Genomic DNA, 13364 nt, shown 5'->3' with positions numbered 1-13364 from the left:
ATGAATGAATTAAATGCACAATATTCCATGTGACTGTTATGTTGCCACTATTTCCCCCTTATCTCCTGGCTCTTGGATGGGTCTTGAATTTATTCTTTCAGCCAACATTTATTGAGCACAATGCGTGCCAGCCAGTCTGCAGGCTCTCAGGCATCATCCCTGCCCTCATGGAGTTCACAGGCTAGTGCGGATGCAAATTACAGTGAAGGGAGTCATTCTAAGAGGGAGGTAGACAATTCTAAAGGACTATATATCAGGGGGTCTAATGTGGTTTAGGGACTCGTGATGGCTTCACAGATTCGACTATCCAGCTGAGGCCTGAAGGCTGAGTAGGAAGAGAAGAGCTGTGTGTGGGAAGAGTTCCAGGCAGAGAGACAAGAAGTGGGAAAGTCTAGAACACAGGACAAGGTGGAAGGAGAGGGACGGGAACCACACAGGGTGAGTACTGAAGGAACCGAGAGAATTGCAACACAGCTTCGATACAAGGGGCAGATAGAGCCGAGGATGAGGAGCAGACCTCAGGAGAAGTTGGGGAGGTCAGCGCATAGGAATCGGTAGCAGAATTCTGGATTCAGCAAGTATCACTACATTTTCCTGTAGTCACACTTCCCTTCTTCTTTTTCAATTAGATTGCACATTTCTTTTAAAAAGGACTCTCACTGTCCCTATTTTGGTAGTGCCACCTATGACTGTCCCCAGAACATAGACGAGTGAATTGATCAGAGGATATAGGAGTAGAATCCCGCCACATTCATTATGAGGTCGAACTCACTGCCTCATAATCTTGTGAGGTAGTTAGCAGGAAAGGCACAGGCTTGGAAATCACGCAAGGCCCTCAGTTGGCCATTTAACTAGCTCTTGAATTTGGGGACAGATGATTTAGTCTCTCGAAGCCTCAGCCTTTTCCAATCAGCAAACGGGCTACAGCGACATTTAATTCATAAGGGTACCAGAGAGTTAAATGAGGTCTTTACATAACATGGGGGGGAGTGCACTCAACAAATGCGAGCTCTGGTCTCTCCTCACTTCCCTCTCTAGAACTCCAGCCCACTCTTTCTACCTGCTCCCACACCTTGCCCCTTAGCCACTCCTTCTTGGCACTTTGGAAGCCTTCCTCTCCACCTGCTCCTTCTGCTCAGCCTACAAATGTCCTCAAACCCCAAGCTAAAAATAGTCCCGCTTTCAGTCCAGCTCCCCACCCCCTTAAGCTACCTGGAAAGTAGCTTGCTCTTCATCCCTTTACCATCATACTCCTCAAAGGAGTTGTCAGCATTTCCCGGTGTAGGTTGTGTCAGGGGCCCTCAGCTCTAGACCCTTCATTGAGAGATGGGAAAAAGGAAGGGGCCAAGACTCAACCACTGTCTCCAAAAGGCACAACCCACGGTTGTGGCGTCAGTGCTGAGGGTGGCTTCTACTTCTGAACCTCGATTTACTCTTCAACTTTTGCCAACTGCCAATGTTCCAATCCTTCTGCTTCTACTGGAACTTCTTGTAAAATCATCAAAGCCCGAGGTCTCTTACCAGGCCTCATCCTGTGCTTAAGCAAGCTAAACCCTGATCTAGCAGGCCCTCCCACAGCTAAAAACTAAATGAAGCCTCTAACCCATTCCCGAGCTACTGATGTCTTTCCCGTGATCCAAAATGCCCAATGTCTCCCGACTGCCCACAGAAGTGTGAACGCTTGAGCAAGTCTGTTAAAGCCTACCACGATCTTTTTCCTTTTTCACTTCTTTCTCAGACAACCTGGGTTGCAGACATACAGAATAAATCAGCACTTCCTGAGTATACCCCATATTACCTTTACTTGTTGTATGGCTTATGCTTATTCCCATTGTCTGGGAAGCACTTCTCCCCCATCTCTGCCTTGTAAATAGTTGAATCCATCCTTCTCCTTCTGCCTCTTCGGCCCTCCTATCAGAAATAATCTAAACTTCTCTTTATTCTCATTATTCTTCCAATTTCTATTAAGTTAATGACATCATTTGACTTGCATTGTAGTTACATATGCTTAAGTTTATCTTCCTGACAAGGCTGTCTGATTCGTTGTTGTTGTTGTTTTTTAAGATTTTATCTATTTCTTTGAGAAAGAGAAAGAGAGAGAGAAAGCTAGCACGAGGGGGGGGGGGAGGCAGAAGGAGCCCTGAGGCTGACTCCCGCCCCCCCCCCCCCCCCCCCCCCGGCAGGGAGCCCATCCCAGGACCCTGAGATCATGACCTGAGCCGAAGGCAGACTCTTAACCAACTAAGCCACCCAGGTGCCCCAAGGATGATTCTTGATGGTAAATATTTTGGCCTCATTCAGAAACTGTAACTTACCTTCATTTCTGCATCCCTGTAGCAAGCTGCAAAACACAGCAAGTAGGCTTGTTTCCTCTAGTGGTTCAATGCTGTGCTGCCACCTGCTGGTCACATCTGGTTTGGCCGCCCTTGCCCCCCACCTTCCTTCTCTAGTATCAAGGGTGGGGACAGTCCATGCCACCCCTTACCCAGCCAGGTACTGGAAGTCTGTGCTCGTGGTACCACCACCCTGAGCACTACCCTTCCCTGGAGATTCCAGGAACACACTCACATCTGCCAGTCTCTGGCCCGCCTCTGGCATCTCCAGCCTAAGCTCAATTCAATCTTCAGAACTTTCCCCACTGACCCCTACCCTAGTAATTTGTACTTCACCACCTTCCCAGTACCACAGACATATGAGAAGATCTCAAGGAACCGGACATCAAGGAAATAAAGAGGCAATCAATTTGAGAGCAGAGGATGTGCAATCCCTCCTCCTAACCTCACAAGACCGAGGGTATTCCCTACAGAGTGCTATTCCTTTTAACCTTTGTTGCATTTCTAGGAGGCTCTTGGGCCACAGACCGTCTTAGGGACAGCGTGATGAACCGGAGGTTGAGCACAGACTAGGTAGGCGGGGCTTGAGGGGTGGGGCCAAGCCGGAGGGCCTCTCACTTAGAAGCTTCTCCATTCTGTCAGTTCTCCCGGATCGTCCAAGGCAAGACTGGCACCCAGCACACACGGCAGGTGAGGGGCCGTCAATGACAGAAGGGTAGAGGCTTTAGGGGTGATGGTGGCAGAAGAGCCCCAGCTCTGTCAGCCTGAGCCTTCCATGTTGTGAGACTCTCACTTGACAGAATTCTTGGGTCCCCAGCAGAAGCCCAGCTCAGTCTTCCCTGGGGCAAGGCAGCCTCAGAAAGAAAGACATGGTTTGGGACTGTATAGCGGCAGGGCGGAGGCATGGGGGTGATATGGGTGCGTGACAGAGTACTGAGAGAGATGAGGACATCGTAGGAGACAGGGAGGTAGACATAGGGCCAGAGGGAGAGCCTAGCCAGAGGATCGCAGGGCAGGACCCAGACAAGAGAAGAAGGGAGGCTGAAACAGGAGGGAGAAGACAGTGGACCCGATGTGAGATAACTGTGGGTGCAACGAAGAGCTGGGTAATAGGAAGGCCAAGGAGGAAGGAAGGCTCACATGGAGCAATCTCCTCTTCCGGCTGTGGAGCCTGGTCCAGACAACCCCAGGCAAGGCCAGCAGCAAAAAGCAAGGTTCCAGGTTCCCACTGAACTCATACAGCGGGGAAGACCCTCCCCGCGGCAATACCCATCTCCCCTGTGTCTTCAGGCTCCCATTTTGGTTTGGGGGAGAGGGCGAGGCTGCTCCTCACTGCGGTCACAGCCACATCCTGCAGAGCAGGGCAGGGGGAAGTAAGAAGCAAAACAACCAGAACCACGGGCAAAGACCACGGGGAGAGAAACCTGGATATGTGGCGGTGAGGTGACACCAGGAGGGTCCCCGGTTCAGTCCCAGAAGACCGTGGGCCTCTAGTATTACCTGCCCCTGGACGTGTTTGTTTCTCATGCCCCCTTAGTCTGCATCAACCTCACTGAAAGCATTCCAGGGAAGGTTTCCTTGGGTTCTGTAGTTTGAAGCCCATTTTTATCATTTGCCAGTGACTTTGGCCAAGTTGCTTGATTTCTCCTAGCTTCAGTGCTCTCATTGCAAGACGGGGACACCGACCTTACAAAGGGTTGGGAAGACTGGGACAATTCCCATAAAGCACTTGGCACATAGGTTCTCAATAAAGGTGAGTTATTATTTTTATCAGGATTCCTGGGACCCCTATGTCACTCACTTCCTTAAAAGCAGCATAGCACACGAGCTGCCACAGACTTCTGGAGTCAGGAAGATGGCTGCGTTTGACCTTGGGTGGATTATTTAAAGCAAGCCTCAGTTTGCTGGGCTGCAAAGCAAGGAGAGTAACAGCCACACCTCACAGATGTAGGGTACCAGTCAGTGTCCACAATGGTCGCTGCGAGAACTAGCTGCCAGGTAAGCCTCATCTTCTCCCCTGTAGCGCAGCAACAGCCACATCCCCTTCAGACTTCACCTGCGGGGGCTAGCGTCCTGTGTGCCCTCAGGCCCCCAGCCAAAGCCCTCACTGCCCCTCTGGGAAGCGCAGACATCAAGATTTCCTACAGTTCCACAGGAAAAGAAATGGGAAAAGGCATAGAAGACTGAGGGGGCCCAGGGGAAAGAGATGACAAAGAAAGATGAGAATGAGCCAGAAACCAGAGAAACGGGGAAAAGCCATTTCTCTTTCGAAGGAAGCCTGTGGCCCTTCTTCTAGTGACTGCCCGCTGCCCCCCTCCCCCTTCCCAGGAACCATGGAGTCCTTCAGCTCCAAGAGTCTGGCGCTGCAGGCCGAGAAGAAGCTACTGAGTAAGATGGCGGGTCGCTCCGTGGCGCATCTGTTCATCGACGAGACGAGCAGCGAGGTGCTCGACGAGCTCTACCGCGTCTCCAAGGAGTACACGCACAGCCGGCCGCAGGCGCAGCGGGTCATCAAGGACCTGATCAAGGTGGCCGTCAAGGTGGCCGTGCTGCACCGCAGCGGCTGCTTCGGCCCCGGCGAGCTGGCCCTGGCCGCCCGCTTCCGCCAGAAGCTGCGCCAGGGCGCCATGACGGCGCTCAGCTTCGGCGAGGTGGACTTCACCTTCGAGGCCGCCGTGCTGGCCGGCCTGCTGACCGAGTGCCGGGACGCGCTGCTGGAGCTGGTGGCGCACCACCTCACGCCCAAGTCCCACGGCCGCATCCGCCGCGTGTTCGATCACTTCTCCGACGCCGGGCTGCTCACGGCCCTGTACGGGCCCGACTTCGCTCAGCACCGGGGCAAGATCTGCGACGGGCTCCGGAAGCTGCTGGACGAGGGCAAGCTCTGAGCGCCCGGGGCCCAGCGCGCCCACCTCAGCCCCGCGGCTGACTGAGAACACGGCACCCGACGGGCTCGCTACCGCTGCTCACCTGCACTAACGCTTTTCAGTCCTCAGGCTTCAGGCCTTCCCCAGAGTGCTCCCGCCTCTGAGGCCACCCCACCCCCAAACTGCCGGTGGAGGAGAAGCGAAGCTGAGGGTTGGGGCCTCTCTCCCGCTCCAGCCCCAGGACAGGAAACAAAGCTGCCTGAAAAAGACGAACTGAAACTTGGATCTCTATTTCCCCCATAAGGGACATTTGAAACAGGGAAGCCCCCTCCCTTGTGAACCAGGGGAAGAGGGCATAGCCCATCTAACCCTTCAGGGGACACTAAAGACAGAAGGGGGAATGGGGGCCCCTCTGAGCCACCCTAGACCTCCAGCTCCAGGCAGAGCCTGGACAGATACCAGAGGCTCTGTTCCAGAGCGCAGGAAGAAGGGGCTAGGGCAGGGGAGATTCTCAAAGGGGAAATAAAACTACTAAAACATGCACAGGGCTCAGTGTTTAATCTCTCCAGCTTCTTATACCCTACGACCATCACAGAGGCAAGAGATACAGAAACACCGCTTATCTCACCTCTCACCATTTCCACACGGGAGACTGAGGCATACTTCCAAGTATCACTGGGGTTCCCTTGCCTACTTCTGCTTAAGACACTTAAAAAAAAAAAAAGAAAAGAAAAAAAGAGAAATTGTACCACAGATCAGTGCTACAAATTGCAAATAAATACGCAGTGAGGAGCAAGGCATAGATCAACAGGCTCTGGTAGGAAGGGAGTGTAACAAAGAAACGCCCACGACACAAAGTCTCCCCCAACTGTCCTCTTCTTCAAACTCCAAGGTAATTCTTCTTTCATCCCTTAGCCTCACACAGGCTGAACAGGGGAGCAGGTTAGAAGGGTGAACTGGTGGCATGGAGAGTTCCGGTCCCTACATTGCTGTTTTTTCTCAGAGCAAGAGTTGTGAAAAAGTTATGAACTGGTTAGTCAAAACTGAGCCCAAATTCTTTGAGATTGGGGGAAAGGCCCAGCACTGTCTGCCATTCTCTGCAGAAGGGCTAGATCACAGACTGCCCCATCCTCAGTAACATGCTTGCCTAAGAAGGTGGGGAAGGTGGGGAACCAGCTTGCTGTTCCTGGATCCCCCTCACCCCAGAGCTATAGAAGTCCCATTTTTCAGTTACAAGAGGGAAACAATAAGATACAGCAAATAAATACTACTTCAATATAGCACCAAATAAATTAGGTAACATAGTCAGAAATGGGGAGGAGGCTGGGGGCTGGGGGAGTCCTTGTCTCCCTACTCTAAGGCCAAGGAATGGTAAAAGGGATAGGAAAGGCAGCAGGGATGTAAAAAGAGCCTTCTGAATCTAAAAGACAGCTCTAGATTCAGCCGAAGAACTGAGGAGGGTTCTATTCCCCATCCCCAATAAAGCTGCCCCGGGCCAAGGAACTCTAGATCGACAGGCTGGGAAGATGGCAGGAGGGAGGGAGGTGGGCTGGGAAGCCGTGTTCTTGAGCCTCACCTCGGGCTCCTCTCCCCTTAAGTTGCTCCTTCAACATCTTGCTTCTCTCAATCAGTTCTGGGGACATCAGAGTTTGAAGATTTCATCCTCCTGGTCTCGAAGCATCCGGGTCCGAGAGGTCCGGGTCAGTGGCACGGGACCCAGGACTGCTCGCTGCTGCACCCGCGGGGAGCTCAGGTGAAGGCCTGAATCCTCCCCAGGTACCCTGCAGGTGAGGAAAGGGGGCAAAGCGACAGGTCAGGGGAAGAACCTGAGAAAGGGGCCAGTGAAGAGGTACATGGGGAGCTGTCCTCCCCGCCTAATATACATGAGCTGCTTGCTCTGAGATGGAGTCTCATTACCCTCTCGATAAATTCTAACCCGAACGCTCCTTCACTGATCATCAGAACTACAGCGACACTCATCTATTTTACCCCAATGAGAACAAAGCACCATTTCCTGCTGCTCTACCCATCCCAACAGCCACTGGCTCTGTTGTTTTAGGGCCACCTGGGCGAAAGGCTTTACCTTGCTTCGCTTGCTTACTTGTGTGTCTGGTAAGGTAAGGCTGCAAGGATGAAGAAATCTATGGGGGGGCTTAAAAGGAACTATTCAAGACTCACCCACTTTCCCCCTTTTTCAGCTTCTGGGCAGCAGCCTTCTTTGACAGGCTGATCTGTGAATCAAGCTTCTTAAGGAAATCAGAGGCAGAGAGGTCATGGATGGGAGTTGGGGGTTCCCGGCCAGGTGTGGTAAGGACTTCCCCGTTAGCACGTCCTGAACCTGTCTCTTGTTTCTTCCTGTCAGCTGAGTGTGGGCGAACTTCATCCTTACTTGACTGTGCCTCTTCCTCTCCATCCTTCTCTTCCTCAGAATCCAAACCATTGAACAGGTCTCTGGGCTCTGTCAGGATGGGGATGTAGAGGGTTTTCTTCAGGAAGATGGAGTCATTAGTATAAAGGCGGTTTGCACGCTTAATCTGTTCCATCTTTAAAAAAAAGTCACCGCAATTAATGACAGTAATAGTGATCAATCTTCTCTCTGTTCAGCATCTCATGCCTTTTAAAGGGATTGTACAGAGTCTTATCTGAGCCTATAACAACCAAGCTAAAATACAAAGGGTTGATATGAATATCATTCCTATTTTATTGATCAGCAGTTTCCATACTTTTTGGTGTTAGGGTCCCTTTACATTATTAAAAACTATTGAGGAAAAAAAGCTTTCATTGATGTAGACTATAGCTATCAACATTTAAGATATTATAAATTAAAACTGAACAAACTGAGGGGGCGCCTGGGTGGCGCAGTCGTTAAGCGTCTGCCTTCGGCTCAGGGCGTGATCCCGGCGTTCTGGGATCGAGCCCCACATCAGGCTTCACCGCTGGGAGCCTGCTTCTTCCTCTCCCACTCCCCCTGCTTGTGTTCCCTCTCTCGCTGGCTGTCTCTGTCAAATAAATAAATAAAATCTTAAAAAAAAAAAAACTGAACAAACTGAAAAACGTGTACTTATTTTAAAATAACCCATTACAGGGGCACCTGGGTGGCTCAGTCAGTTAAGCATCTGACTCTTGATTTCAGCTCAGGTCATGATCTCAGGGTCGTGGAAATGAGCCCCAGCTCAGGCTCCTTGATCAGCAGGCAGTCTGCTGGAGACTCTCTCTCTCCTTCTCCCTCGGCAGCCCCCCCATGCTCGCTCTTGCTCTCTCTAAATTAATCTTAAAAAAATAAAATAACCATTACATGTTAACATAAATATTTTAATGGAAAATAACTATTTTCTAAAACAACAACAAATGGAGCAAAAAGAGAGGCACCACTTTACATTTGTGCAAGTCACTTTAAAGTCTGACTTAACAGAAGACCACAGAAGATTCTCCTATCTGCCTCTACATTTGATGGTCTGTAATATTAAATGTCTTGTAGCTTCTGGAAAATATAGTACACTCATGAGAATGAGAATGAAAAAGATCCTTGTTATCATTACTATGAAAATAGTTTTGACCTTGTGGATCCCTGAAGAGTCTCAGGGACTCCAAGGGATCCCTAGACCTCACTTTAAGAACTTTTGTTAAATTGGGGGCTCCTGGGTGGCTCAGTCACGTAGTGTCTGCCTTTGACTCAGGGCGTGATCCCAGCGTTCTGGGATCGAGCCCCACATTGGGCTCCCTGCTCCGCTGGGAGCCTGCTTCTTCCTCTCCCACTTCCCCTGCTGTGTTCCCTCTCTCGCCGGCTGTCTCTCTCTGTCGAATAAATAAATAAAATCTTGGGGGAAAAAAAAAAAAGAACTGTTAAAGATGAAGGAACTAAGGCTCCAAGAGATGAAGTTACTTGCCTAAGACTATCCAGCAAGTTAATGACAAAGCTAGAACTGGAATTCTGGGCCTTTTTACTCCTTCTGGGGATGCTTTTCACACTAATATTAATCATTTCACTGACCACATATTTATTTAGTGCCTATTTATTCATCACCGAACATAGTGATTGGCATTACCTTCCACTTGCCAGCCAAGGTAGAAACATCAATGCCATCCTTAACTCATTCTTTTCTTTCACCACCCACACCCAACTGGTCAACAAAAGTGCTGCGAAAATCTCTCTCCTGTCTAGTCTGAGCTTCACGTTGGCCGCCATCACCTTAGAACAGATTCTTAATATTTCTCACCCGGGTATTACAATGGTTTTTTTTTAACTGGTCTTCCTCTCTCCATTTCTATGTATCTCCACCCTGCTAACATCTATCTTTCTAAAAAAATTAATCCGATCAACCTACTACCCTGCTTATCAACCTCCAATGGCTCCCCAATGGCTCAGAGATAAAATTCAAATTACAATTCAAGGGTTCTCAACCTACCCCCATAAAATGTCTGGCCTCATCTCTCTTCCTCTGCCACCTACACATTTTGCCATCCCGAACTCTTCATTTTTTTTCTGAACACTTTATGATCTTTCTCACCTTTGTGTCTTTATCTACCTAAAACCCTTCAGCGTCCCCTTCTCTGCTGGGAAAATGTCTGCTCATCAACTATCACTCCCTTTGTGTTACCTTCTCCAGAGCTCCCAGGGTATACTGTAAATAATTCCGTATAATACCTACCCTATTATATTGTTATTCACCTCTTTGCATATTTGTCTTGCCCAAACTCTGCGAGTCCTTTGAGGGCAGGGATGCTGTTTCTGCATCCTAAGGCACTCCTCAGCATCACACAAACTTGGCACACAGCAGAGGTTCATTAATGCTTTATGAGTAAATAAACTAGATAACAAAATATAGAGACCGCAAATGTAGAATGTTAGTAAAAATCTTACGCTATAATGTGTTTAAAATAAAACTGGATTAATTTGAACAATAAAAAAAGTTAAAATTGGCTTGCAGGCTTGTACCTTTATTTTGCAAAGCGCTTTGATGCTATGCATTTTATTTTGCCTAGATAATATCCTAAGTCCCTAGCTCCGAGATGCTATGAATTCTGTGAATTTTCTGGTGCTTTTATTATTTCCTAGAAATACTATATAAGGCAACATCATTCCCCCTTTAAAAAGAATGTAACCAAAGCCGAACCCCAGAGGAGTCCTAGGCTGCTGAGCCAGACTGCTGAGCTAGAAAGGCCATTAGAATCTAGTTAGTTTAACGGAGCAGTTCAAAGTGAGGATTTTAGAATGAGACAACCTGGTCTGAATCGTAGCTCTAAGTAGACTTGTAGTCTGCAGCAAGTTATCTCCCTAAGCCTCGCTTTCCTTGTCTTTAAATATCTGGGGACTAGTTACGTTCACTTCATAAAAGCTTTGGAGATAATAGGAGATAATATACAGAACTTGGCACATACTAAGTGTTCGTTAATGACAGGTAGATGATAACTCAGGTAATTATGATTATTTAATACCTCTTCCTCATTTTACAAATGGTAAGGAAAACGAGGTCCCAGACAAGTGAAGTGACTTATGCAGGCACTCAGCTAGTAAGCAGCAGAATGAAGCCAGAACCTGGAACCCTTCACTAGACTACAGAGATATTTTGTACTCAGAGGGTACAGGGCTGTAAGAAAACCTCCATAAATAATTGCTGATTTACCAGTGGCACGGTTTCCTTCTTTGCACAGCTTCTGAGCCTCTGCTGGGATGGAGGGGCTACTCAGTACTTTCATATCCACATCCTTTGTTTAGGCCATGGCCTCTACTTGAAATGTTTACGCTCCTACCCTCCCGATCTCCACCTGTGGAAATCTTAGCCATGTTTTCATTCATTCAAAAAACATCTATTAGCTTCTATGTGCTGGGGACTATGCCAGACTCCAGAGATATAAAATTGAAAGAAAATAGTTCCGTCCCTTAAGGAAAGTACAGGTTATTGGAAAGACAAACATGTAAAAGGTATAAACAACTGGATTATAGGTTTGTTCAGAAGCTACAGGAAGGAACTTCTAAATCTTTCAAGGCACCTTAAAACTCCCTTAAAATCTACACTTATGTCTTTCCTTGTCCCTTTCCAAATAAAAATTAATCTTCTTTTCTTATTTCCAACCCTTTGTTAATACCTCTACAAAATCACCATATTTTGTCACCTGCAATCATTATCCATGTCCCTATTCATTTCTCACTAGACTACACATTACATGAGGGCAACAACTACACATTTTATTTATGTTTCTATCTCTTGGGATGTTTAGAACAGTACTTAAACATACCAAGCATAGAAATGTTGGCCAGGGGTGCCTGGGTGGCTCAGCTGTGGTTGAGCGTCGGACTCTTGATCTCTGCTCAGGTCATGATCTCAGAGTGGTGTGATCGAGCCTGGCATCTGACTTCTGCGCTTAGCAGGGAGTCTGCTTGACATCCTTTCTCTCCCTCTCCCTCTGGCCCTCCCCACCCTGTGCTTTCTCTCTCTAAAATAATAAATAAATAAATCTTTAAAAGATGTTGGCTAAAAATTTTTTAAAAATAAAAAGAAATGTTGGCTAAATTTGACAGGATATGGGAAAAAACTCATCAGTTTCAATGCAATGCATTTTTACACCTATTAAATATATTGCACACCTGGACTGAAATGCCTGGTGTAGAGAGTACCTGTTTTGCACCAAGCAGGCCACCCTACTGGAAAGAAGGCAGAGCACTGAGGAATAAAAAAGAACCAGAAGAGATAGAGTTTAAAAACTTAGAACCAGGGGCACCTGGGCGGCTCAGTGGATTAAGCGACGGACTCTTGATTTCTGCTCAGGTCCTGGTCTCAGGTTCCTGGGCTCCAGGCCTGCCTGTGAGTCGGCTTGGGATTCTCTTTCTCTCTCCCTCTCCCCCCCACCCCCCATCCAATAAATACATAAATCTTAAAAACAACAACAACAACTTAGAACTAGAGTGGTTAGAGTGCTGGTCTCATCAAAACTTAGAATTAGAAACCAGCTCTCTGTTGTTTGCTGTAAATGTTTAATCACTTGCAATTAAAAAGTTTCTATGTGGTAAACAGTACGAGCTTTGCAGTCAGACCTCTCTGAATTCCCACTCTAACACTCATTAGTTATTTAACCTTGGTCAAATTGGTTAGCCAATCTAGGTCTCAGTTTCTTCATCTGTAAACAGGGGACAATAATTGTATGCTTGATAGGGATGTGAGAACCAAATGGGCCAATGCATGTAAAGCCTCTTGGATAAAGACTGACATAATAAATAGAAGCAGCTCCCCTCCCCTGGGATAGTGGCACAGGATCTGTCCCAACCAGACAGGGCAACAATGAGATGGGAAAACAAAAAGATAAAGGTGAATCACCATAACACAACTAGGAAAATTTCAGGGAACGTTGCCTAGAAGGGTCATTACATTCTAATGAGGAATAAATTTCTTCTAAATGGTTGTCTGCATCCCGATCGTGGAAGACTCACCGTCACCCCGTATTTGAGTGCTAGTCCAGCCAGGGTGTCTCCGGGGGCCAACTGATGCTCCAGGCGTCTTTCCCTCACCGGGGAGCAGGCGGACTGCACCAGGCTTCCGTAAGAACGAGCCCGGCTCCCTTGAAGCAGTCCTGACCCCCCGAGGGGGGCCTGTCTAGAGGGAGAAGCCATCTCCTCACCCTGCCGACAGCTGGGGTTGCAACTAAGGGAGGCCTGGCTAAGTGCCCGATAGTGACGAGAGTGGCGTCTAGGAATGGCTATCCAAGAGATTCTTTTCTCCTCCTGTCTCCTAACTCTCCGCCTCCCCCGGCTCTACGCGTCCCCTCAGCTCTCGTTTGTCCTCCTTCCAAGCCTCCTTCCCACAAATCTGTGTCCTGAGTATTCAGTCCCTACCTGAGTCTATCCTTAGCACCCCCTGACTTTCGACCCTCCCACCACAATTCGCTACGTTGACCTCTGACCTTTGAACTGTAGCTACCCTCCTCCACACTCGGCTCCGTTTGCACCCCCGCCCCCGGTCGGGCAGCCCCGACCTCCTGGGTTACCCCCACCCCCTGGCTCCGCCCCGTCCGGGGGTTGGTCCGCTGGTGTAAGGAATAAATCCAGCCCACCCCTGGTGGGCTGTCGGCGGCAGAGGAGGTGCGTGGTGACCTCGAGAGTTTGTAGTACACTTTCCACTTAGAGATCCTCCAAGGCCCGCTCCGCATCAAATCTGTCACAGCATCAAAA

General features: G+C 48.6%; 2 protein-coding genes across 3 annotated transcripts; one reads left to right on the top strand and one right to left on the bottom strand.

The window, feature by feature from the left end:
• Nucleotides 1-2940: 2940 nt before the first annotated feature.
• TNFAIP8L2 (TNF alpha induced protein 8 like 2) lies at nt 2941-5748 on the top strand. The gene is made up of 2 exons (XM_026486668.4): nt 2941-3023; nt 4662-5748. The coding sequence occupies exon 2, from the start codon at nt 4667-4669 to the stop codon at nt 5219-5221; it is 555 nt and encodes a 184-aa protein (XP_026342453.1). The 5' UTR covers nt 2941-3023; nt 4662-4666; the 3' UTR covers nt 5222-5748.
• Nucleotides 5740-13228, bottom strand: LYSMD1 (LysM domain containing 1). 2 transcript variants are annotated; one of them, XR_007190377.2, is made up of 4 exons: nt 12627-13228; nt 7379-7743; nt 6777-6981; nt 5740-5908 (listed from the first exon to the last, which is right to left on the bottom strand). XR_007190377.2 is itself a non-coding variant. In XM_026486667.4 (3 exons), the coding sequence occupies exons 1-3, from the start codon at nt 12804-12806 to the stop codon at nt 6843-6845; spliced, it is 684 nt and encodes a 227-aa protein (XP_026342452.1). In that variant the 5' UTR covers nt 12807-13201; the 3' UTR covers nt 5740-6842. The 2 variants fall into 2 exon arrangements, 1 of the variants encoding a protein (XP_026342452.1); XM_026486667.4 differs by having other exon boundaries at nt 5740-6981; nt 12627-13201.
• Nucleotides 13229-13364: the final 136 nt, after the last annotated feature.

The sequence above is a fragment of the Ursus arctos genome, unplaced genomic scaffold (genome assembly GCF_023065955.2).
Source record: "Ursus arctos isolate Adak ecotype North America unplaced genomic scaffold, UrsArc2.0 scaffold_12, whole genome shotgun sequence".
NCBI lineage: Eukaryota > Metazoa > Chordata > Mammalia > Carnivora > Ursidae > Ursus > Ursus arctos.
This window is presented reverse-complemented; position numbering and strand designations above follow the sequence as displayed.